This window comes from Gadus chalcogrammus, chromosome 17 (genome assembly GCF_026213295.1).
Source record: "Gadus chalcogrammus isolate NIFS_2021 chromosome 17, NIFS_Gcha_1.0, whole genome shotgun sequence".
Taxonomy (NCBI): domain Eukaryota; kingdom Metazoa; phylum Chordata; class Actinopteri; order Gadiformes; family Gadidae; genus Gadus; species Gadus chalcogrammus.
Genome location: NC_079428.1, coordinates 9,465,673 through 9,491,650, shown reverse-complemented (window position 1 = coordinate 9,491,650; position 25,978 = coordinate 9,465,673). Strand labels below are relative to the sequence as shown.

General features: G+C 45.3%; 2 protein-coding genes across 4 annotated transcripts; one reads left to right on the top strand and one right to left on the bottom strand.

Annotated features, from left to right (window-relative positions):
- Positions 1 to 1,047: 1,047 nt before the first annotated feature.
- On the bottom strand, positions 1,048 to 19,665 carry LOC130369821 (equilibrative nucleoside transporter 2). Of its 2 annotated transcripts, none has more exons than XM_056575382.1 (13): positions 19,423 to 19,665; positions 15,624 to 15,680; positions 14,791 to 14,872; positions 13,792 to 13,937; positions 12,806 to 12,945; positions 12,071 to 12,205; positions 10,471 to 10,568; positions 10,020 to 10,089; positions 8,873 to 9,069; positions 5,344 to 5,449; positions 4,883 to 4,968; positions 2,809 to 3,008; positions 1,048 to 2,353 (listed from the first exon to the last, which is right to left on the bottom strand). In XM_056575382.1, the coding sequence occupies exons 2-13, from the start codon at positions 15,653 to 15,655 to the stop codon at positions 2,242 to 2,244; spliced, it is 1,404 nt and encodes a 467-aa protein (XP_056431357.1). In that variant the 5' UTR covers positions 15,656 to 15,680; positions 19,423 to 19,665; the 3' UTR covers positions 1,048 to 2,241. The 2 variants fall into 2 exon arrangements, with proteins under 2 accessions (XP_056431357.1, XP_056431356.1); XM_056575381.1 differs by lacking the exon at positions 19,423 to 19,665 and adding an exon at positions 16,583 to 16,725.
- A 2,256-nt stretch (positions 19,666 to 21,921) lies between these two features.
- LOC130369941 (uncharacterized) lies at positions 21,922 to 24,472 on the top strand. Of its 2 annotated transcripts, XM_056575557.1 has the most exons (5): positions 21,922 to 21,988; positions 22,272 to 22,658; positions 22,963 to 23,082; positions 23,462 to 23,559; positions 24,196 to 24,472. In XM_056575557.1, the coding sequence occupies exons 1-5, from the start codon at positions 21,931 to 21,933 to the stop codon at positions 24,262 to 24,264; spliced, it is 732 nt and encodes a 243-aa protein (XP_056431532.1). In that variant the 5' UTR covers positions 21,922 to 21,930; the 3' UTR covers positions 24,265 to 24,472. The 2 variants fall into 2 exon arrangements, with proteins under 2 accessions (XP_056431532.1, XP_056431533.1); XM_056575558.1 differs by lacking the exon at positions 22,963 to 23,082.
- Positions 24,473 to 25,978: the final 1,506 nt, after the last annotated feature.

Genomic DNA, 25,978 nt, shown 5'->3' with positions numbered 1-25,978 from the left:
TGTGGACATCTTAGATTATATCAGCATTCATCCATTTGTTCCTATATCCCTTACCTCAACGCATGCCGTCTATTGGTTTACAGTAATTTTCCAGAAAAGTCCTAGGAAACAATTTCATTTGAACAATATAACACTTTTAGTACGTTCCTGTTGAACTGAGAGAAACCAAATATCACAGGATATATTTGGATATCCTCGGTTTGTTTTGCCACTTTAAAACATGGCTGTCATGTAAAAGATTAGTTTAGAGCTCTGCTAATTATGTCTTTAATTAGCTATCAGTAACAATTTGTTAGATTGAGTTAGTGGGTTGCACCCTTATTTTAGATCTGTCAGTAAGAAAATAAAGTGGGTAGCGCTGTTCAAGGTGCGCTTCCAGTCTTGGCCACTAGAGGGCATTACATACTCATAAAAGGAGTCGATCAAAACTCATTGAGTGTGTGTATCGAATTTGGCCGTTTCTCAATCTCCAGGACAGGGGAAACGGGCCAAGTACACATTCTTCAAGTTCACAAGCGTGCTAGAAGGCAATAAATACAAGGGGAAATTGAAAACACGTAATAATAACTCACTCACAAAGTTAAAACATTACGCGTGTGTTAAGCAAATCCCAGAGGAAATGGAAAACATTCCCATTTCACAATAACAAAAAGGGAGGTGGTTCGCATTTCAATAGAAGGAAAGAAGGAGATGCAATTAGAAATACTTATTGTTTGGGGCAACAACAGAAAAAGGCATAAAAAAGTTAATATATTAGAGTTCTAAGACGCCTTAAAAAAAAAAAAAGCGCTTCGCTACAAACCGGGAAACAATTACAACTAAAAGAGGGAAAGATCCAGCGGTCGCCAACGAAACCAGATGGATACACGATTCCTATTTTCTGTGGTCATCAACAGTTTACTTAATCTCATCATGGTGATCAAGGTTGGCTCTGAGTCAAGTAGCGCATAGCAGCAATCTTCCTCACTGGGGGTTCTATACAAACAACTTTTACAATGACACTACATTTCATTTAGATGGCCGACATTTCAGTCAGTTCGTTTGATGAATCCAAAATCCCTAAAAACCACAAGCACACGTGTGTGTGTGTGTGTGTGTGTGTGTGTGTGTGTGTGTGTGTGTGTGTGTGTGTGTGTGTGTGTGTGTGTGTGTGTGTGTGTGTGTGTGTGTGTGTGTAATGGGTTCACAGTATTAATACTAGGGATGGGGATTGATAAGAATTTCACGATTCCGATTCTGCTTATCGATCCGATTCCTTGTCGATTCTCATTGGGTGAGAAAATAAGTACAAATGGCAAATGGCTTTGTTTGTATTAAATTAGCTTTTTAAGCCCAAATGCCATCATTATGTGCCATAAAACTAAAAACACAGACTGAAAACAGCCTAATAAACCTAATAAACCGTTGGAACACACAAGACCGGAAACCATAGCAATGCCGGTAAACATACCCCGAGAAGCCTAATCCCTATGAGAGCTCCCCACGCTACGGCCATCCGGAGGCGCACAGAGCTGTTGGCCGTGATATTATATATACAATTATAATATATTATATATACTATTATATATAGAGCTCCGGGAGTCGCAAACGGCAACAATCACTTTCTCCTCCATGCTGCAGTTCACCCCGGAGTTCGACGGTTGAACGCTGATTGGCTGTCATCACACAAAATTCGCTTCAAAGTTGAAAAATATTTAAACTTGAGCGAATTTATCGCGGCACAGATCCTCATGAACGCGCTCCCTGTGCACAGCGGAAGTGTGGCGCGACAATCAAAACTTGTCGCCGGTTTTCTCTCGCGAAAAATTCGCCCGATTCGCGTCGTACACTTTGTATGGGATCTTGTCGCCCCGTCGCGTTTGGTGTGAACGCACAATGCGCTTCTTCTTCGGCGGCGCCATGTTTGCTGCGTTCTGAACCAAAACAAAGCCGCGTGTGTGTGACGTCATGACGCATTTGCCGCGACCGGAACCGATAAGCGGAATCGTTAAGAAGGCTTGCTAATGATTCCAAGGCATCGGTTGACTCGGCACCGGTTCTGAACAAGAACCGGTTCTCGATTCCCATCCCTAATTAATACGGTGTGTGTGCGCGCGCGCGCGCGCGCGCGCGCGCGTGCGTGCGTGCGTGTGTGTGTGTGTGTGTGTGTGTGTGTGTGTGTGTGTGTGTGTGTGTGTGTGATGGGTTCACAGTATTAATACTGTGTGTGTGTGTGTGTGTGTGTGCGTGTGCGTGTGTGTGTTAGACCAGGGCTCTCAGAGCGAAGGACAGGGCGGCTCCGCATGAGAGCCCGAGGGCCAGGAAGAAGGTCATGAGGGCCCCGGCCGTCTCTGCGTCCTTCGCTGCCACCATCCTGCACACACACACACGGACACACGGACACACACACACACAGATAGAGAGATGGACAGACAGATGGACAGATAGACACACAAAGACAGAACCGTGAGCCAAGAGTTGAGACATTTGTGTGCGTGTCTGTGCATGTTTGTGGTTGGTTTGTGTCTCTGTGTGTGTGTGTGTGTGTGTGTGTACCGTCTGTGTCCGTCTGCGTGTCTTTGCATGATTGTGTCTCTGTGTGTGTGTCTCTGTGTGGGTGGGTGTGTGTGTGTGTGTGTGTGTGTGTGTGTGTGTGTGTGTGTGTGTGTGTGTGTGTGTGTGTGTGTGTGTGTGTGTGTGTGTGTGTGTGTGTGTGTGTGTGTGTGTGTGTGTGTGTGTGTGTGTGTGTGTCTGCTTGTCTGTGTGTTGGCATGTGTGTGTCGGCTTGTCCGTGTGTGCGCATGTGTGTGTCTGTGCTTGTGTACTCACTGCGGTGCGTAGGTCATGGAGAGGCACACAAAGTATCCGCTGGAGAAGGCGAACAGCGCCATGATGACGGCAAAGGCAGCGTCGTGGGGGAAGTAGACGGGCAGCAGCCAGCGGCTCTGGACGTTGCACAGCATGATCAGCGGCACGAACACCACCCTGCAGCCCACCAGCACCGGGAACACCACTGAGTCCTTACGCGGCTGGGGGGAAGGGGGGGGGGGGGGGGGGGGGGGGGGGGGGGGATGAGATGTACCTGAGTTAGCCCAGACGGGAGGCGCGGGAGTCCCAGCACTAAGTACAGGACAGTGATGGGGTGCAGCAGTAGCTCAACAACCGCAAGGTTGCTAATTCGATCTCCGGCTCCTCCTAGCTGAGGCTCGAGGTGACCTGGCCTGAAGCAAGGCACCTCAGCCTAACCACTCCCGACGCCGCCGTCGGCGTGTGGATGGGTGCACGAATGGGTGAATGTTAGGCAACAGCCCTCTGGATAAAAGGGCTATATAAATGTCTATTTATGATGGTGATAATTATCCCAAAAAAATAAAATTAGAAAATTATAAATAACACATTTCTAAGGAATACGAACAACTGACACAAATATAAAACACACAACACGTTATTTTCACTGAGAATATCTTTTTATAACCCGGGGGGAAATAGCCGCTCCTAATCTATATTGTCGGGCATCTGTGTGGCAAGATACTGAAGTTCTGTGGCTGGGCTTTGATTTGCTGCTCCCAGCATGCACTGCGGCGAAGGGCATAATCTGCTGTGACCGCACAAATTGTCTGGAGAACCGCTCTGTTTTTTGACCTTCATTGCGCAGTACACTCCAGCGGAGTGAGCGTCGCCACGTCAACTTCATTGTCAGGAAAACTAAAGTAACGCTAATAATAGATATCAGTTATCCCTGCCTCACCATTCACCAAACCCATTGGAGGAGATGACAGCTTCATTATCTCGAATTTACGCCGGACAATAACTCACTTCGAAACCGTAGACAAAAGGCTAAGGACTTAATGTCCTCCAGCCCCTCCTACCGCTGCTGCCAGGCCAAAGTACCACCATACCCTTCCTCCGTTGTTCTCCGAGCCAGAGAGAAGCCGGAAAACCCGTCACACACGCAGAACCGGCCCCGCCGAGTTCACACGCCTCCCCAGGCCACGCCTCTCTGAGCCCAGCTGCCACTCAACCGCCGCCTCGCCATCACAGCCGAGATTCGATTTCGCGTCGAGAGTCGTGATTCTTCGCCACTGTGATTCCAAACTTAAATAAAAGGTATGCATGTTTCGTCTTTGGACCAAGGAAATGCCTCCTTGTGTTGAACAAGTTTAAACGTGTCTGAGGTGTTTCCCCCCCCGGGAACAACAAACAAACAAACAGACAGACCGACCCCCGTCCGCTTAGGGCTAATCAACCTCCTTAACAAGTGGGCCGAAAAGGAAAACCACTGGGGGTTCATGGGCCACACAGAGTAAAACTACGTCAATGAATCGCTACAAATAAATCGTACTTAAAGTAGTGTTAACTTAATACATATAGTACTACATGGAATAAACTTGTCAGACGCATTCCTTCCTTTTAAATCGTATCATTATAAAAGATTTCATTCTCACATATTTTGGACACGTATTTAGAATTCAACAATGTTGTTTGAATCATCACAAAACAGAACTACTGTACATATGAGACATTTTGAGCCAGTGAGTCAGTGAGAAAGATTGCACTGCCTTGTTTGCCTAGTTTGGCTCATCCTGAGACACTCATGCAGCTTCTCATAGGTCATCGAGCAACGTGCCCTTGTTCTGATGGCATTCATATGAGAAAAGCTAGACTCATACGTATCGGTTGAGCCAAACATTGTCAGAATAAGTGATGCCAGTTCCTGATTGTGGGGTACTGATACTGGCTAGTATCATCGGCTACACACAGAAACCTGATTTGCATGCAACAATGTTTCTCCTTTATTTTATTTATTTTTTGCATGCAACCTCTTGCGGGCCAGAAAAAAATTAAGAGGGGCCGCATTTGGCCCACGGGCCGCTAGTTGAATAGGCCTGCGGTAAGGACTCACCCAGTGCACCCACGTGGTGACGGTACGGCCCAGCCAGTCGTTGACATTGAACACCAGGAAGCAGCACACAGACAGGAAGTAGCGCTCTGGAGACAAAGAGGAGAGGAGGGGATCGATCAGCTGGGGGCCCGACCGGTTCTTGGGGGGCATTCCTCATCCGGTTGAGCGGCGGCGGGGTAATTAGCCCCCGTGTTTCAGTGATCAACGTGGCTTCACCCTGCGCCCGTTTCTGGTTCAGGGTGCGAGAGGCCACAGAGATGGATTCCTTGGATTCTTTGGATGCTTTGTGTTTTGTGGTTTGGCGCTGTTAAAAAAAAAGTGTGTGTGTGTTCAGAGGTGTGTGTAGAGATAAGGGTGAGTGTGTGTAGAGTTGGATGTGTAGAGGTGTGTGTGTGTGTGTAGAGCGGTGTGCGTGTGTGTGTGGAGCTGTGTGCGTGTGTGTGTGTGTGCAGGCTCCTCACCCCAGGTGCCCTCGGGTGAGTATGTCCTGACGTCAGCGGCGACCGCGGGGAACACGGACAGCGTCACGGTGAAGACAAACGTCACGCAGAACGCCATCACCCAGATCTACACACACACACACACACACACACACACACACACACACACACACCCACGAAAAAGATAGAGCAACAGCTATTCAATTAAGATAGAAAGTCACTTTAGATCAGATCTATAGTTAATAAACTGGGAGGAAAAAGCAAAAATAACAATCGTAAAGTCAAAAATACCTTGAACTTCATTTTCCCATACTAATCGCGCCGGGGAAAAACCCATATGGACTACTTAACCTATAAAACCTAGTGAGGACTGGCTTAGGCTCTGACCTTTCACCCAGAAAGCCCCTGTAATAAGAGGCCTCCCTCATAATGGAACGCCACTTTCTATCCAAGCGTAACATAGAGAGGTGAATAGCCTTTAGGGTGAGGGAGGTCAGGATGTGAGGGCATGTGTTCTTTAATGCTTTTTCCGTCTTCTCTGTTTGATTAATAAAAGTCGGTTATCTTTTCCTTAACGGTGGAGATTCCACTGCACAGTGTCATGTAATCGAAAACAAACTATCTTGGTGCGTTAATAGTTAACATTTCGCTAGTTGACCTTGGCTTGTAGGGCAGACTGCCATGGAGACGGATGGTCAATACCAATGATAGATTGAGAGAATGATCGGTCTCGTTAGTTTACCACTATGGAGTCAAGAAGAGGAATGTGAGTGGAGAAACATAAGGTCACATCCGTCTTGACCTACAAACGTCCATTGACCAGGGGGACTATTATCCTGGGTATACCCAGGCTGCCTTGCGTGCGATTTCATTTCGTGCTGCTAGGCAGCCTGGATTCTATGGATCCAATTTTCGCTTGAGATAGGGAACCAATCACAGAACGGGGAGGGACGGCAAGACGATGACGACGTCTGTGCGACACACTGAAGCTTGTAGTTTACGGATCCAAAATGGCAGCAGACGCGTTACCTTACGATGCAGCATTAGATAGTGTTTTAAGTAGTTTAGAACGCAAGTTTATTTTGAAAAAAAGAGAAACTTTCGGCGTTAAACTCTTTCATTACCAAGAAGGATGTCTTTGCTCTGCTACCGACAGGCTTTGATTGGCTATGAGCTACGTACAGACTCACATGATAGACATTCGTAGTACCCAATAAACGGCTCCGGGCAATCGTAAACCACGCCTCAAATACAAGAAAATGTATGTGTGGTTCCTAGACCTCATCTCAGCGTAGTTTGAGATGAGTTCTGGCGTTAGACAGGCTAGGGGTCTACGACAAAGATCCCGGATAGTGATTGGTTAAACTGATATTAACCATTGTTTATTGCCGTTGGAATAAAATGTGCATCGAACAATCGCGTTTAAAATCTAGCTTTAGAGTTAGAACTGTAAAGGATTATGAACCATTACTGAAGTTATTTATAGTGTTACTGTAAGTTCAAACCAAAAGCTGTTAAAGATGCAAAATCGCAGAATAGCTCAAAACGCAACACTGTCGAAAATATTTACAGCTCATATCGCTCTTTCGATTTTGCTTTTCCATTTAAAGGAGGGGTGCTTTTTGCCTGCATGTTTCGTAGTTGAGGCAAGTGCTGCAGCTGATGCCGAGACACAAAAACACAAGATAGTCATACGTTTGGTCAATAGAAAAAGAATAATAAGCATAAATATATGAAACACTGAATAAATAATTAATGGAGCAATTGATTATATGCTAGATTATAGCTTAGTTGATCGCTATCGTGTGTGTGTGTGTGTGTGTGTGTGTGTGTGTGTGTGTGTGTGTGTGTGTGTGTGTGTGTGTGTGTGTGTGTGTGTGTGTGTGTGTGTGTGTGTGTGTGTGTGTGTGTGTGTGTGTGTGTGTGTGTGTGTGTGTATGTATGTGTGTGTGTGTGTGTGTGTGCGCGCATTATTGTTTATTATGGAAAAGATCCGCTCAACGGGAGCATTTGTGCCAGGCAGACACACGGCAAACTGACAAATTAGAAAAAAAAAAAAATTGTGCGGTATCTCCCTGCTTCTGAAATGCGCGCACATCTCCACCCACCGCTCGTCCGCTGGTTTCCATCAGCATTCCACTGTGCGACCATCCCTGTTCCGTAATGCGGATTGCGCATGCCCTCATACATTGTTTAAATCATATGCTGGATGCTTTATTATTTTTAGATGTGTTTTTTAGTTAATGATCGGGCTATTATAAGACCACGTTGGCTATGCATCGCGGACAAATACGAGGCCCTTCAATAGCCGCAATTATTCTCTCATGCACCATGATGAAGGAACAAATGTGTGGTAGGAACAAGGAAGTGAAGTTCTCGCCTATGTTTACTGGGACCCACGCCGGCGAGAGACATCTACATTCCGATTGGCTGGCGGTCATTTACAGCCGAAACGCTACTAGCTCATTTGCATAGAGTTGAGCTGTTTTCAACTCTCATTTACAGCTTTACAGCTTTAAAGCTATCTCAAGCGTTTTATCTCTCCAATCGCTTTATCGCTCATGTCTAATAGAAAGTGAACGGGCGTTTATCGCTCAAAATGCTTTAGCTATAACTGTAGTTAATATAGATCATTCGTTTGTTAATGTAGACTGAAAAAAGGATGACTGCATTGATGAACAATATTCACGCAGACATGTTACAATGATGTCACTCTGCGGCATGCGAATGAGCATGTTTCGCTTCGTTACTTCCCTAGATATTCGTCGGGTCCGACCCCCCGGGGGGCATACTGGGAAGAGTAAAGTATGGTTTGTATCTTAATTCCTTCACCCTTTCATCCGTGTTATTCCAGGAACTAAAAAGGCATTTAACCTAAATCGTTTGTTTCTGTTGTACTAGCTTAGGGGCCCGTAGCACAAGCAATGCATTGATGTGTGCCTACAATGAACCCTTAGAAATGGTAGACAGCGATCCTCTGTAGTAGTTTTAGTAGTAGTAGTAACTCATAGAGCTAGACCTTAATCGTTCCAGTGTACGAGGGTTACAACCCTTCTTGGGGCCACACATGGCAAGATCATCTGAGTAATGCTGCTTAAAGCCTTCGCAACCGAGTGGTTTGCCAACATATATCCCATGCAGCCCGGACCATCTCCTAAGAGAGCAGGAAGTAAACAGGAAGTGCCAGTCCAGTTCCTGTCATTAAAAGTTTATTAACCTTTTTTTGGATGAACGCAGACCGAACGGCCGAGACACCCATCAGCTATTAGAGGGTGAGTTGCGCTGTTAGACTATCAGTTTGGAGTTGGTTGCATTCAGGGAATCGCCCCCCTGATTGGGTTTGGGAATCCATCCGGCCTGTCAACACTAGGTGCGAAAAATGCAACACTTCCAAATTGCGGGGAGAAGAGTTGAGTTGAAAAATCCTGATGTCTTGTCTGCTCTCTCCCTCTCTTTATATAAAGAGAGAGAGAGCAGACAAGGCATCAGGATTGTTCAACTCTTCCAGAATCGAATTGAATCGGCCTCAACGTGAACGACCCGGGCTCACCTTTTTGAAGACCTCCATGACGGAGGCCTTCGTGGGGTCGGTCCGGCCCTCGTCCAGGGTCACGGTGGCCTGCTTGGTGGGCTCCACGACCGGGACCATGTTGGTCTCCAGGGAGGCTCCCGGGTCCTCCACCGCGGCGCCGTTGGCCTGCACGCCGCCGTTAGCATTTAGCTTGCTCTTCTCCGTCAAACTGCTCTCTGGACACAGTAACAGCCATTAATTAATGAATGAATTAAATATATCTATGTAGGTCTATGTTAGATATAGATCTAGATAGATGCATACATCAAAAGATAAAGAATATATAGATTCTGTTTATGTTTGATGAGATACACACCTATATGTACATATATACATCTATATATAGATATCTATACTTATGTATCTCAGACAAATGTACACAATTCAGAGAGCTTAAGAACATCAGCATGAAAGACACAAACACTGATCCGACACGCTGCTTTACAAAACGCTGCCTGAAAAACGGAACTGAATATTACAACTCCACAGAAAACGGTCTCTAAGTGAGGTTGCGCTGGTGGGCGCAGAGAGTAGAACCATAGATGGGGGGGGGGGGGGTGGGGACAAACGGAGAGAAGAGGAGTGTACAATTCCCTCTCTCTCTCTGAATCCAGTCCTAATAATGGACCCCTGTGCAGAGGAAGGATACACATGCCGGCCGTTCCAACGCATCGCAAGCATGTCCACTCAGAACAAAGGGAAAAGGAGGAACAAGAACCAAGACAAAAGGAAGCGAGTCAGCCCAGCAGGCGAGCCCAGCGCACGCCGCTGGGCTGTAGTCACGCCACGGAGGGCCCTGGGGCGCTAACAGAGGAGGGCTGTGTCTGGACTGCCACCTAATCAAATAAGCCTGAGTAAACACCGATAACAGGATTAGCTCCCCAAACTCCACAGCCCCTTTAACCCTGGCCAGACGTTGGACCAAGCTGTTATGAATGAAAGTCAATTGGTTTTGGACCGTCGACTAGCTCAGACCATTGACTTTCTCGCAGCACGCGCACACGCACGGTGTTAAGGGATTTTTTGGATGTGGGTTCTCCACCTCAACAAGCGGAATTTATCAAACAATCAGACATTCCTAACATAACTGAAATGTAGACTCATTGTAAAAAGAAGCCGCTTTTACCGCCCAGTAGTTCATGGCTGGTGTCCGTCTCGTATCGTCCACTTCTGTTCAGATAGTGCTGGGCAAACTCCTGCCATGACACACACACAAAAGAACACACACACACACCCTTAATGATCATGTTAACTACGGTTTTCTTTTGTGTTTCTAATCAGCACATCGTCATTTTCTTTGTCATGTGTTTCAGGGCACTCCTCCCGTCCTGAATAAATATCATGCGAAGTCAAAAATATATTGGTTGTTAATGTGACTTAATTACGACAATAAAACACTGTTTATGACATTGACATAGTCAAAAAGTTCTGGGAGTTTGCTCAAGGTAATCTGCTACACTACCCTTATCTAATCATGCGGCTTTAATCTTTTTTTATGTTTTGGAATCACAGCACCAAGGCTTTCGGGTCCCCCGGGTTAAAGAGCAAAGCATTCTGGGAAATGTAGTGCCACTGACCAGGCGCGGCAGGAGCACGTAGCTGAGGAGGGTGACCAGCGTCCCGATGCAGGGAGTGATGAAGTAGCCCAGCGCCGCCGTCTCCGAGTCTGCTTCACCTGGCAAACACACTGGCGTTACCGTGGAAACCACGGGACAGCCAGCTGTAACGATTCCCATGCCCTTTTGGCTCCAGAATGGCGTGTGGTCAACTTCCTCCTCGCTGCTCGAAGGCATCCATCCAAATGGAGCTTGTGGCTAGGAGACCGTTTTTCTTTCTTTTCAGTTGTTATTTTTAGTTAGTGCCATTGTGTGTGTACAGCTGTGTGTCACAGGCTTAAACTAAAATGGGTTTGGACGAGGGCTGGACGACATGGCCAACACCTACATCACCTCGTACTTTTTCATAACCGTCATCGGATAATGTTTATTACAATATCAGTCAAGTAGTGTGTTAAGAGGGTATTCTCCCCCCCCCCCCCCCCCTAAAAGCACCTCCTCCCCCCTCTTAGACTTTCAAACCCAACACTGACCGAACACGAGAGCTCGGTTCTGCCTCTTTTCCCCCGTCCCAGCTCAGATCGCCACGGTTTAGCGCGGCAGACATGACGCACAGGAGCGTCTCCGCCTCTGTCCCAGTCCACGGCGTGCTCTGGCTCGCTGACCCTGCCGCGGTCAATAATCAACCACTACTGCTGACAGAACGCTGACGCTAGTATTTTAAAGATCTCGGACGTCGCGCTCATCGTCGTTCGTCCAGTGAGCTGGGACTGTCGGTGGAAAGGGGCTTTAATATTAGGATCTTCATGAACTAAGCTTAGAGTTGACATAAGATAGAGAGCTTCAGGACACAGCAAATGAACAGTGATCAGAGTTGCTTCAGAATACAACCAAATGAGCGAGGGCAATGAGCGATGCTGTATATGAACTGCACCAAAAAATTCCCTTTTCTCACGCGCGCACACACACACACACACACACACACACACACACACACACACACACACACACACACACACACACACACACACACACACACACACACACACACACACACACACACACACACACACACACACACACACACACACACACAGTGCCCTAGAAGCCTTGGACGCGGACATCAACATCCACTGATGCACACGCGATGAAATAGTGAGGTAAATGTCAGCAACGCGGAAGAAGGGGATTAGGACAGGTGGGTGTGCATTCTCAATACACTGATGTTTTAAAAAAACGAAACATTAGAAAACCTGTTTGACTACTAAAACCTCAGACGTCATGTTCTCCATAGCAGCCTGTAATCACGTAGCTATTCATTATCATTACTACTGGTGGTAGCCTCTTCCGTCTCCGATTTTATCACGATTATTATTGGTACTGATATATCATCCACCTTCTCAGGACAAAGCCCTAAATGTGTCTTTTTAACAGAGCACAAATACAAATGCAAGTGAACGTGACATGTTTATTTGTTTCTGTTTTCCATGTTAACACTCTTTGTAAACACTGGTTATCCAAACAAGGATGTATACAAATAAACATGAATGAGTGGGTTTGTCTTAGAGCGTTTTGTGTTGCGTGCGTTGCGCGTGTGTTTGTGCGTGCGTGTGTCCCTTACTTGCGATGGCGAAGATCATGGCGAGCGCGGCGAAGGTGCCGGCGAGCCCCTGGCCGCTCATGAAGAAGCCGCTGTACTTCGGGGGCATCTGGCCCACCAGGCCGAACAGACTGCCCTGCACCACCGCCCCGAACGCTGGGGGGGGGGGGGGGGGGGGGGGGGTGAGACGGCGACAGGGGAGGGGGTGGGGGAGGTGGAGGGGGAGGAGACATGGTTAACCTCTGCTGGGATGACTCTCGTAGCTTAAACGGCAGCAAAATGCTCTGACTTCCAATCAGCCAAACTATTACCCCAAAAGGTGCAGGATTCCTATGAAGCGCTTTATTTTCACTCCCTCTTTTTATGGTTTACGTAGAGTTACGTCAAGAGATTTCTGTAAAGTGTGAGGACTGGACACTCCTTACTTGACACCTTACTTGACACTCAAGGTCACCTTACAAGTAAAAAACAGTACTAAGATAAAAAAATAAAAAAAAGAGAAAACATAATAAAACAGTGTACAAGAGAAAAGAGTAATGCAGCTGACTTCAAGGGAGCAGGCTCATCTGAGTAGATACGTTTTCAGGTGAGATTTGAAGGTGATAATGGAGCTGGAGTGTTGGATGTCATGAGGCAGATAGTTTCAGAGGTGGGGGGCTGAGGTGATCCTCTTTTAAAGACATGTATGTTGATCCACCGATCAGGACTCGTCTTCAAAACACTGAGCTACTAAAGCTATTATGGGTTGTCGCTTACAGTTGATGAACCATATGGTGGCCATGGTGACGGAGAAGAAGCGGTCCATCCCCATGTCCACCTTGACCAGGATGGCTGTGAAGACGAAGAAGAAGAGGATGGCCACAAAGCTGCCCGCGATCCGCACCGCCTCCGATATCCTTGTGAAGAGCGCACGAGACTTCATCAATACATGGTTATAGACAACACATGAACCCGCAGCATCCTTCAGGAGAGCGCACGTGACTTCATCCATACATGGTCATAGACAACACATGAACACGCAGTATCCTTCAGGAGAGCGCACGTGACTTCATCAATACATGGTCATAGACAACACATGAACACGCAGTATCCTTCAGGAGAGTGCACGTGACTTTATTAAACTTTATTAAAATGTTCTTACACAAACGCAGCTTACTTCATTAAAACATTCTCACGAGAACACACGTCACTTTATGCGTCGTATACTTTTTTTTGCCATAACATTTAAACAAACAGAGGGCGCTGCAGGAGAACATACGTAAAATGTTGTGGGAAAGGAGTTGTTTGAATAGCTTCAGCCGATTACAACGTGTGGACGGAGCGGCGCTACGTTGTCCGTTTTCTGTTTGCCATTATTCTGCTATCATTGGTAGCAGTCCACCGCAAACAGGAGCTCACAATATAATTATGGAGATAAACCAGCCGCTCAAAAACCTTTGTCATGGGACGGAAAATAAAACAACAAATTGGCCTTATTTGATGAAGATGAAGCAACATTTATTTCAGTTGACGTCCCGTTTGTAATGGTCGTGGGGTAGGGTTGAAAGAAAAAAAGAAAAAATATATATATGAAAAAATAAATCATATAATTTCTCCTTTTGTCGTTTGCATTTTGTGTGTTTTCTTGTGTGTGAATGCCACAATCCCTTTCCAAGTGCACAGCGGACTGGAGCAGTTCCTCAAAATGAGCCTCGCCACCCCCCCCCCCCCCCCCCCCCCCCCCCTTTCCCCGAGCTATTTACCTCTGGTAAAGGATGGAGTTGAGCAGGGTGAAGAGCAGCAGGGGCAGCTGGGAGAGCAGGGTCATCCAGTTGTTGAAGTAGTACTCCTTGCGGACCACCACCTCCCCGTCACTCCACTCTGTCGTGTTCAGGCGGCCCTGGAAATACTGGGGGGGGGGGGGGGGGGGGGTGGGGTTAGGTAAGGTAGAAGGGCGCAAAACATGTGTGTGCGTGTTTTTTAACCTCCATAGCCTCACACAGCAATGAAAGGAGGAACTTGTTCGGAAAAGAGGATTTGGTCTCGACAAACACGCCCCCATACACACAAACACACACCCCCGCGGAAAGGTACCATGCACACACACACAAACACACACACACACAGACACAGACACACATACACACACACACTTAATTGCCTCATGACTCGAAGCTTTATGCAGCAGCTGCAGACCGTTACTGTAATGCAACACACACTATTGACTCTGTGTCTTTAGACCAGGGACTACACAGTAAAACCTCCTAGTGTTTGTCTCAACACGTTTCACTGCCTCACTGATCTCCTTGAGGCAACGTGTCTGTTTACCCGCTAGCTTGTGGTTCCTGCGGGCCCTTTGCAGGGGATTTGCAATCGCACGGCTTTCATATCTACCATCTAGTGACATCACAAGTGGGTGTGTCCCCCGCCCACATGCATGATGGGTAGATCAGCTGGAAGTGGTGGAGGAGGAGCTGGAGGAGGAGGTGGAATAGGAGGTAGAGGAGGAGGTGGAATAGGAGGTGGAGGAAGTGGTGGAGGAGGAGCTGGAGGAGGAGGGGGTATAGGAGGTGGTGGAGGTGGTGGAGGAGGTGGTGGAGGTGGTGGAGGAGGAAGTGTAATGGGAGGTGAAATGAGAGAAGGAGGAGGAGTAGGACGAGTTGTAATAGGAGGTGGCGGAGGAGGTGTAATAGGAGGTGGAGGAAGAGTAACAGGAGGTGGAGGAGGAGGTGGTGGAGGCAGTGCGACTGGGTGTTTCTTACCATGGAGGCGGTCATGAAGAAGTTCCATGGCAACAGTGTTCCCAAGCCCAGGATGAAGAAGATGATGCCCACCAGACCTCCTCTGAGGAAGAAGAGGAGGAGGAGGAGTGTTACATGCTACAGGAGGCCGGATGGTCTAATGGTAGGCATCCCCAACCCCTACATGCGTCTCATATCACTGCAATTCGGTTTGGTGTCCAGCTGCTAATGACATTGGGTTCCATGGTTACAGCAACAAGCGACTGTAGATCGAAAAACCGCACGCATCTAAAAAGTTGAAATTAGTAATCAAGTTGTTATTATGCACTTTCGGTGGTTTCTGTTTGAGCCTGAAGGTTTAACATGACCTGATAACAGAAACGGTGACAGACATTAGCAGGGAAACAGACAAAATAATTAGGAAGTACCAACTGAGAAAGCAAGTAGTTTCTGCAAGGAAAAATAACATTGATGGACAGTTTCGACCACTGTCCATAAATGGTCAAAACTGTCAGAAAAAGAGTCGGTAGAAACTGTGGTTGAGAGTAGTGCCCCGTGCCTCGTGCCCACTGCACGGCCCGTCAAAGGACGTCGATTGGGGGAGCTTTCCAGGGTCATCAGAGCCCGAGTAGTGTCACAGTGCTTACATTGGCATACGCGATCTGATTGGATGACGGATCCTTCGCTGCCGAAAAAGTTGAAATTATTTCAACATTTCGAACGGAGCGCACGGATCCACAATGCATTGCGCGTCCATCCCCATTCAGAGTCAATGGGGATCAGTCACCGGACGGACGCAGTGGGCGCGAGGCGTTAGACGCGTCAGCGCGATGACGACGACAACAACAACTCACCGGTCCCGCGGTGCGTCAGCCTGGCCCTTCATTCCGTCCTAGAAGGTTCTGGAGAAGCTGCGGGAGGGAAAACAAAACCAAATCAGCGTCTCCAAACGTTCGGCCCCAAACTAGCTCAGAGTGTCGGCCCCTGAGCCTCCCAGCGCTCCCGGGCCAAAGCGCTACCGCTAGCTCTGAGCCAGACCATACAGACCAAGCGTACATTGTGGGAAAAACACATTCCTCCACAGGCTGGCGGGGAGACCCCACCTCGGCCTCCCCGCGTGCCGGCTCCCTACAGCTAAGCCTTGGACGTAGGCTCGACTCACATGGGTGTCACATGGGGGTGGGGGGTGGGGGGGGGACGGTAATAGACCCCAGGTCTATCGCACTAAACGTTCATACAGAGAGGACCGTATGACGTGATTAGGCACCTCTAGGATTAAAGAACGAGAATAGAATAAAATTAGGCAAAAACAATAAAAAGAAAAATTTAACGACTCTAGGCAAAAAATACAAAAAAAAAAAATTCTGGGAAAATGGAGAAACGTCCTAAAAGTGTATGCATTCATGAAAATAAATGAAAGGTGCATTATATATAAATGTACACTTGACTAATAACACGTCATTATACAAATTCGCTTGATTAAGTTTCTACAATGTACGAGGAAAGGTGACACGTTTCATGAAAGCAGAGGAACGACAAAGCAACCTTTTGCCTCCATGGATATTGGCAGCGATGTGTGTACACCCAGGCAGTCCCATGCCCATTGAATACATCCAGACCTCCACAACCCAACCTTATCCAATCCAAAAGAGACCCAATGGCAACGCATTATATCCTATTCAAAACAGATTCTCCCATCAGACAGCCTCCACCTCATCGGCCTGCCTCGCCACACAACACACAGCTGTCCTAACACCACCCGGATACCCAAATACCCCTCCGTTATTAATCATCTGTCCCGGAAATGACTCACACACTCTCTGCAGGAGTAGGCGCACTTCAGGGACTTGATGATGGCCTGTGGAAAAAAGTAATCCTTTTACTGGATGCTATTAACACAACTATCCATACTAGGTCAATCCATGCATTCCACACACACACACTGAATTCCAACCTCATTTACCCTGATAATATAGATACTACCAGTTCACGGGCAGCCGACTCCCACATCGGCTTAGAATAGACCACACCCACACACACGGTTTCCAGGTCCCGGGGCTAGAGATCACTGAGTTAATGCTTAACAGTATTTCATTATTAACGCCATTAACCAAAGATAGATTAATTGACAATTAAAGTAGGCGTATTTACTTTACTAGGCATCCTTGAACAAGATGACCAACCCTCACCCCTACTTCATCTTTCAAATAGGAATCACAGCACTTTGGATAAAAGCACCAACATGTAAGCTACTAAATAATAATATTAAATAGAAAATATCCTCCCACAATAATAGCCACTGATGCAGGTCACAAAAAATCCCTTCAGTTTGGCAGTAGCTTATCTGTTGGGATTCAACCATAACCCATGTCCTTCGGGGTTCACAGGTTGCGTTTCACTGGGGGAAAAGGCTACTTTCATGGAGGGAACAACAAACAAACTTGAAGTTCCTTTTAATGGGTTGAACATACATGGTTTTCCAACTTTAGTTAACTCAAAACCAACCACCATTGTGGTTCTTAGCAGTCGGGCAGAACTAATGATCCTGTATGAGGAAATCATCAACTGAAAAAGTCACACTACAACATAAACAAGGCACCATATTTTTTTTACTTCCATTGAGCCGTTTGCGCATAAATTATATAACGTCTCTGACGTTGGCAAATATTGTGAGGTCGCCTAATCACTTGTGTGAACACTTGAACACTTGAACTTGTGTGTGTTTACGAACAAAACAAACCCAATTATTCATTGTGACAAATTTTGTCAGTGACAAATACCAGACACAGAAAAGCCACCTTGTTGTGGAACCGATCGAATCAAGCAGAATCATAATGTTTTTTTTTTCATATATCAAACCGTTTGTTTCGGTTTGATATATATGACCAGACGTGTCGATTTATTGTAAGATTAGTTACAATTACTTTATATCTGGTGTTGAGGATTGTATTAATTAGAGTAAGATATTGGTTTAGAGTCGACTCATGCTTCTTTCCCCCTCCCTGCAGATTCCCTCCTCTGACCCACTTTTAATGGATTAAGGCCCAATCCCATTTCTACCCCTTACCAGACACCGGTCTCATCCCTCCACTACAATTGAGTTTGTCAAACTATTGATGTGTCATCTTCATCCTGTTCTCATCCTCCTCCCTGCCATACGTACGTCTCTAACCACCAACTGAGGGGTTGGTAATAAGATCAAATGCCCCTTCTTTTGTCGTAGAGCCCAACAACAGACACCTATTTCTGACCCCCCTTTAAGTTGATTTAATGAATCCCCCTCGGAATAGGTGGCTGGTCCATCTTGCCCAGGTATCAAAAAAACAATCAGGTAATTATTGTAGGTAATTGAGAGCCCCACCCATGTCATATGCTTTATTATTCTGTGTTTTGCGATGAATTGGGCACATCGATCATGGGAAGAATCATGGGAACAAGCATGGGACCTGAAGCAAGGAAGAATAATGGAAGAATACACAGAATGGTGTGTTACCACTGAAAGACAACCCAACACAAGTGATTGTGTTGGGTTGCATGAGCCAAGGAATAAGTGTTGAACAAAGTATTGACTCTGTGGTCTTTTTGGAAGAAAAAGGACTTGAAAACGGGCACCTTGATTTGAACTTCTTCTCAACTGATCGAATCAGCAGAAGGATAAAGATATTTGAGTGTCTATGTTTCGGTTTTATATGGGAACCTGTCAAATCAGACCTGTCAATTTATTGTAAAGATATCTAATTCATAAAGGCCAGAGCGAGAATAAATAAGAGTTGGATCCACGCAATTAGAATGACACATTATATTATATCTAGACCTCTATGTCTGACTATACTAAATCTACTTATTATTTTATCATGCCAAACAAATTTTAAAGTACGTTATTTATTTTCAAAATGCTGTAAAAAAAAAAAATCTCATATTATTATGATCATCCTAATGTTATGGCCAGTCTTGGAATTACAATCAATTACATTGATTGAAAATCAAGGTTTCAAAACATGATCCATTTACTTTAGTATTCTACATCTATGAATCAGTAGTGATCATCAGTAGTGGTTTACCATTCGAAATAAACAGAGATCCTTATGAATTGATGTACCTTGATTATGTTGTAAAACAAGAAGCATGTCTAGACTGCAGCATGCAAGACAGGCAACACGTCTGTAGCTATTGACAGAACTCCATGCCAGCCATGTGCTCTCCGCCACAGATGCCATGTTGAATCTCAACCAATAATAAATCGTTGATGTCGCATTTATAGGCCTTGATGAAGGCGGACTACCCTTTATACCCCACCAGAACACACGCGTGGCTATGGCTTGAACATGGGGCTGTGAAAGAAAACAGCAACGCACATATCTTTTTAATCGTTTTATTGCAGTGGTTTACGGTTGAGGTGGCGTGGGGCAATGTTATATTGCGGTAATAACCAATGGGGCAGGTTGGGGTCCTTTCAGAGAGAGACACCCTAATAACACCTGCCGGTATCGGTGATACCCTCAAATGCTCCGAGACATTGGGGGGTCACGACTTAGAGGTTTGCACTATTGAAATGCGGTGGTCTCACATACCAAGAGGTCCCACCAGCACACTCGCCGAGGCTGTCCGGACAATGAAGAGCATCGGGACCACGGATTCATTAATAGCACTAACCTTTGAGAGGATCCGGGAGGGGTGTCGGTCACTGTGTTGTCATGCCGCGGTGTACACATCCAGGGTAACCTCGAAGAAGAAAATAAAACGATACCGGGCTACAATAACATCAACAGAATCGGAAAAACCCGGGACGCGTTTGTTTTCGGATAGCGAAGAGTGTTCTTCGCGCGTCGCACGTGTGGCGAGGGCGGTCATGTAGACTCTTCATTTTAATCCGCGACGTCAACGTAATCCATCGCGTAGCCGTAGCTGATGCTGCCACACTATGCCAAGCCCCTCCCTCTGTTTCCATTGGCTTGTTTCTCATTTCTCATTGGCTTTTTTCTTTTGTTTGTTTAACACTTAAAGCATCCGGAATAATGGATTTCCAAATAAAAAAGGGAACTTAAGGGCTTCACCTACCGTAGGTAATTGGCCAAAAAACCCTGAATGGGTTTGTTTTGTCAGACATTTATTTTCAGAGAGACCAACAAGCCTGGTTCTATCTGAAGCGTCATGTTTTCCTTTTGCTGATGCACGACTGCCATCTGTTGTTAGTGATACGCATTGCAAGCCTGATCAGTAGTGCAGCATTGATTTATAACGACGAAATCGGCCTACATAAATCATCGAACGAAAGTGTGTGTGTGTGTGTGTGTGTGTGTGTGTGTGTGTGTGTGTGTGTGTGTGTGTGTGTGTGTGTGTGTGTGTGTGTGTGTGTGTGTGAGAGTGTTTGTGTGTTCTGAACCGGCACTGCACCAGCACACTGTACAATTTAAATAACACTTGGATTTAATAACATCTCAGGTGTTAGCCAACATATGAACAGGTTGTAATTTAAACGGCCCCAATGTTATTATTCATTTAAAAATTCTGCCCTGGCCTTGGAATTACTGACATCTCAAGTGGGAGTTCCCTGCCAGATGTATGGTGGATGGATAAGTCTACCAGTCCTAGTGATCAGTCCTAACTTTATCCATTGTACATCTAGGTGGACCTCCGATTGATGCACTCTCCAATGCCTTGGAACCAGTGCTTGAAGTGGAAAAAAATATGTGCCAGTACTCCCTTATTCACATATAAGCGACGTGTGCAAATCAGTTACAAATTCATTGTACAATTCTGAGTAAAAAAAAAGAAGGTAATTGTGAGCTTCAAAAACTAAAGGGAAAACCATTTCAATGATTGGAGTACACTCGCTTTAGTTCACATATGGCCCCATAGGCTCTGTGGTTAAACTTCAGGTTCTGGAGCTGCTGTTTCATCCTCATCTTACCTTGCCTTTGCAGGGAGAGGCTGAAAGGTATCAGAGGTAGACACTAACTTAGCTGTGAATTTGGTAATGAATTCAGTGAGGTAATCTATTAATGGTAAATTAATAAACCATAACTAACTCACAGCCAAAGACATAAGTAAACAAAAATTGTAGCTTTAACAGAAATATTGAATGTCAATCTTGATTAAAAAAAAGAAAAAAGATTGTGCACTGACTAAATATTATAAAACAATTAACCTAATTAAAAAAGTTGTAAAATGAGATGAGATTAATGAGATTACTTTACTAGTTACTGCATTTGAAAAGTAACTTCACTACTTATTACTTTACTTTCCCGTTTCTTGATTTACTGTGTAGATAAATGGACAAACATCATAGCTCTATCATCACCTTGCTATGATAGGCTAATGTGCCGAGGCAAGCATCCTATGCCACACGATTATACATTTTAAAAGGTTTGTGTGGCATAGGATAAGATTTCTTTACCCAACTCTGCAAAGGCACTTAACAACCGGCAGCCTGTGACAAGTGCCGGTACGCAAGAAAAAGTGCCGGTACGCCAAAGGGTAAAATGTAGAAGTGCCGGTACTGCGTACCGGTGAGTACCGGCCCACGTCGAGCACTGCTTGGATCGCTATGCTTTAGCAGCCTTGGTTGCTGTGCCGGCCTGCTGTAGCAAAGCTGGCTAACTAAGAAGATAGCTGCACAAGGCGGGCCCGACCTTCTAGGTCATATTTGAAAGACCTATATTTACTTGTTTTTATTTTGGATGCTTTCCACTATTGGAGGGCTGCCATCGTGCCAATCGTTTGGGCCCATGGTTCCCAACATAGAATCCGGGAACATATATTCTCAGAGAGGGGGAGAAGGGTGGTTCATTGCCCTTCTGACCGGGTGGCCAATTTCCACATTTGGTTCAATCACTTTGCATTCAGTTCCATCCCCCACCTTTAGAATCAAGATGGCTGCTTGGTGAACAAGGCACATTCTTCAGACAGAGTTACAGATCTGTAAATGCGATAATTTGACCAGAGAGAGAGAGAGAGAGAGAGAGAGAGAGAGAGAGAGAGAGAGAAAGAGAGAGAGAGAGAGAGAGACATAGTGATAGCGTGAGAACGACCGTTGTCAGTTCCTGGTTGTGGGTGGATATGGAATATAGTGTGTGTGTCTGTGTCTGTGTCTGATGGAAGTGGGAGGTGCGATGTCTATAAGAAAACTATCACAAGAGCTGAGCTGTGCACCAGTGGAGGATGGAGTTTCCACTGAGGACTATGTTGCTTCTCTCTCTGGGGCCGCTGCTGGCTCGGGGTGAGTACCGCTCATAACTCATCTTCCTACCACTGCTATAAAGACCTTAAGAACAGGGATTCCCAACCGGGGGTACGCCTACACTCGGGGGGTATGTTAGCAGTTCCAGGGGGTACCTGGAAAGATTTAGATATTACTTTATTACACCCACAAATCAGTTTTGGTAAAAAATTATGCAGAATCTTGCTGATCAGGATATGGGGGTACGTATAAGACAGAAAAGGTTGGGAAGCACTTATTTAATAATACAATTATACGTCCTTCCACTTTTGTCTTGTTCCAGAAATTGTACAAGGGAAGGACATAAAGCTGTATCAGACGGCAGATTTGGAGGTCGTCGAGGGAGACAGCGTCACACTCCATTGTTGCTGGACAGCCGTCAACGATCAACAGTATAGAGCGGATTGGTTGAAAAATGAGGTTAGAATTCTCCACCAACCGACAGCCGTGAGGTATGAGGGAGAGGGCTGTGGTTCGGCCCTGTCACCTGTGAACAACGGTACCTGTGGCTGTGCCACCCTGACCCTTCCCAACGTCACCCGCAACCACACTGGGCACTACGTCTGCAAGGTGACCAAAGTGAGGCCCGTGTTTATTCAGTTTTGGGGAAACGGCACGATGATCACCGTCACAGAACGACGGAGCCCCACCAACGGCACAACACAAGAAAGTATGTTTTCTTTACCTCAAAGTTTGGTTTTGTTTCTCTTCCAAACCAAAAGTATATTTACTTTCCTTCGGTACCAGAGTTTAGTCGTCTAATCTAATACATGACAGGATAGGCTAGAGTTTTCGGTTGTTCGACTCCTGGCCGAAAGGTACTGGGTTTGATCCCCAATGTCCGTAGCCTAACCTGTTGGCATCCTTGAGCAAGTTGCCCCCTAACATATCATTGGATAAAAGCTTTTGTTTGATGACCATGGATTAAAGACTAATATTGTCAATCCCTTTTCAACCCCTTTGTCTGACCAAAGACTCGACTATAGACGTGTCACTGTGGCCCCCGGTCCCCGTCGTTGTTTCACTGGCTATAGTAATGGCCGCCGCGTTCCCCGTCACTCTGATCTGTTTATGGAAGCTGCGGAAGAGACGAGGTACAAAACGCTACAACCGAAAGAGCGGATATTTTTATAACATGTTATGAGTCCAGTAGCTTTCAGCCTGTTAGCATGAACCCACGACTATTTATAATAGCCCTGGCAATAAGGAAACGTCTGAAAACTAATTAAAAAAAATGCTAGGTGGTCAACGGATTTCAGCTTATTATCATGAATTCCGAAAACATTTTATACTAATTTTTGTGTCCATGGAAACATTTTATACTGTATCTGTGTGTGCGTTTATGTACGCGTCTGTGTTTGTGTGTGTGTGTGTGTGTGTGTGTGTGTGTGTGTGTGTGTGTGTGTGTGTGTGTGTGTGTGTGTGTGTGTGTGTGTGTGTGTGTGTGTGTGTGTGTGTGTGTGTGTGTGTTAGGGTTGGACCGAGCAGCAAGGGTGATCTATGAGGTTCCCCACAGAGACTCTGAGGTGGACGGAACCAGCACCAGCTCGCCCAAAGGGTCCTCCCAGTGGGTGAGTCTGTCGGAGGGCTAGGGGGTTCCACTCCCAGACAGAAAGTACCGGGTTTGATCCCCAATGTCCCCAGTCTAACCTGTAGGCATCATTTAGCAAGAAGATCATAACCCCTACCTGTTCCTCATAGAGGAACCACAACGCTCGCTAGTTACTAATATAACAGCACTGCTTCGTACGCAACGAAAAACAATAACCTGAGGAGTTGGAACACTTGCATCATTGTGTTCTCTATTGGTCAGATTCTGGATAAAAATACGTTCATCGTCCAACTCAAGTTTTTGGTGGAAGGGGAGTTGATGTGGCTGACTGTGCTCTTTACACAAAACGTGTTATGAAGCAGATCTCTCCAACATCCCTAGCACAACCTAAATCGGACTTAACTTCTCCTTGCGTAGCATGACTTGTTTTGCAGAATGGGAGAATTACTTTTGACCCCGTGCTGCTTGTGGTTGAATTCCCATTCAAAGAAAATTGTCAAATAAACATGTTACATCTAAAATAAATAGATGTAACATGTTTGATTAAATCCCCAGAGAATACATAGTAGTTCTTAAACTTTGTGTTTTATGTATATGAACATGACTTAATCCGTCTCTCTTTCTCTCTGTCTCTCCCTCTCTTTGTCTCTGACAGTGTCAGGTACCCGTGTATGAGTCCTTCGACTACTTTGAGCGTGTGGTGGAAAGCAAGGGCGGTGGATGAAGGAGTCTCAATCTGTTGTTTCCCTTGTTGGTTTTGTAAATATCTCTGATACGTTCTGTCATCTTCTGTGTCCATCCATGTTGTTTTTAAACAAGCTAATTGAAAGTCATGCATTAACTGTGAAATAGCTTATTAGATGTCATTAATGATGAGTGATGATTGTATGTAACTGTGAATAAAGTATTTAACATAGTAACTGATGTTCTCTTATACTTCTGCTATGGAACAGTAGAGCCCAATATGGTCTGGCCTTTATTTCCACAAGGCCTGTGTGTGTGTGTGTGTGTGTGTGTGTGTGTGTGTGTGTGTGTGTGTGTGTGTGTGTGTGTGTGTGTGTGTGTGTGTGTGTGTGTGTGTGTGTGTGTGTGTGTGTGTGTGTGTGTGTGTGTGCGTGTGTGTGTGTGTGTAGATCTTTTGCGGATGCATGTCTTGTCCGTAGATGTCAATGACCAAACTATCTTGATCTGAGGAAGCTCAGTGTGAGAATTCGAAACGTGTGGAAAAGGGTAATCTTCCACCTAACGATACAGGGTGTTGATTGTTTGATTAGATAAAGCTAAAACCTAAACAAGAGGCAGGTTTCACTATGACCGTCGCTCATGGTAAATTGTTGAGGAGTGGGCGTGTTTCTCTTTGTGGGGAAGAAGAGGCTCTATGCAGGAAGTACTGAGGTCATGGACAGGAACTGAAGAACATGTCTGCGACGTCCATTCTCATCGAATACTTTTCACTAGTCTTACCATACCTTAGTTACTGAAGTCTGGGGCAACACGTACAAAACTTCATTACATTCACTTACTATTCTCCAAAAAAAGCCATTTGCATTATTCACAATGTGAGATATCTGGATCACACTAACCCATTATTCATACGGTCAAAATGATTAAAATTCACAGATCTGGTGGAATTTCAAACCACACAGATAAGTTTAAGGCTAAAATCAACATATTACCCTTAAACATACAAAAATTATTCAGTGATCGTGAGGGGGTTATAATTCAAGTGGAAAATTAAATTTCAAAGTGAACAGCGTCCGTACGACCAGGAAAATGTTTTGCATTTCAATATGTGGTGTAAGACTATGGAACAGTTTGAGTGGGGAGATCAGGGAATGTCCAAACATTAACCAGTTTAAAATAAAATACAAAGAATTGATTTTTACGAGGTACAGGGATGAAGAAGGTGTTTAACATAGTGTATATGTTTTCATGTATGTATATATTGGTATATATTTGACAATAATTTTATAATATTGAATGTTTAATTAGATATTATTAAAATATAACTACTATTATTAGATAAATACGCAGGTGGTAATGAATTGTATCATATTGTAAACTAATGTATATGAATATATAATTATTTTTTGATGATTATTATATAAGGAAGCTAATACTCATTATAGATAAATAAATTAGGGAGAAGGGGTGAGATTATCTCTGTCTCTCCCTCTCTTTGTCTCTGACAGTGTCAGGTACCCGTGTATAAACAAGCTAATTGAAAGTCATATTGTGAAATAGCTTATTAGATGTGATTAATGATGAGTATTGATTGTATGTAACTGTGAATAAAGTATTTTAATACAGTAACTGATGTTCTCTGATACTTCAGCAGCAGCTATGGAACAGTAGAGCGCAATATGGTCTGGCCTTTATTTCCACAAGGCCTGTGTGTGTGTGTGTGTGTGTGTGTGTGTGTGTGTGTGTGTGTGTGT

Bases quoted from the DNA above. Each gene is read 5' to 3' on its own strand.
- LOC130369941 (XM_056575557.1), top strand. From the start codon at position 21,931: ATGGAGTTTCCACTGAGGACTATGTTGCTTCTCTCTCTGGGGCCGCTG. The intron at 21,989-22,271 runs GTGAGTACCGCT...GTCTTGTTCCAG, and splicing joins GGGGCCGCTGCTGGCTCGGG to AAATTGTACAAGGGAAGGAC. The intron at 23,083-23,461 runs GTACAAAACGCT...TGTGTGTGTTAG, and splicing joins GAAGCTGCGGAAGAGACGAG to GGTTGGACCGAGCAGCAAGG.
- LOC130369821 (XM_056575382.1), bottom strand. From the start codon at position 15,655: ATGAAGGGCCAGGCTGACGCACCGCGGGACCG. The intron at 13,938-14,790 runs GTAAGAAACACC...CCCCCCCCCCAG, and splicing joins TCTTCATGACCGCCTCCATG to TATTTCCAGGGCCGCCTGAA. The intron at 12,946-13,791 runs GTAAATAGCTCG...GCTCTTCACAAG, and splicing joins AACTCCATCCTTTACCAGAG to GATATCGGAGGCGGTGCGGA.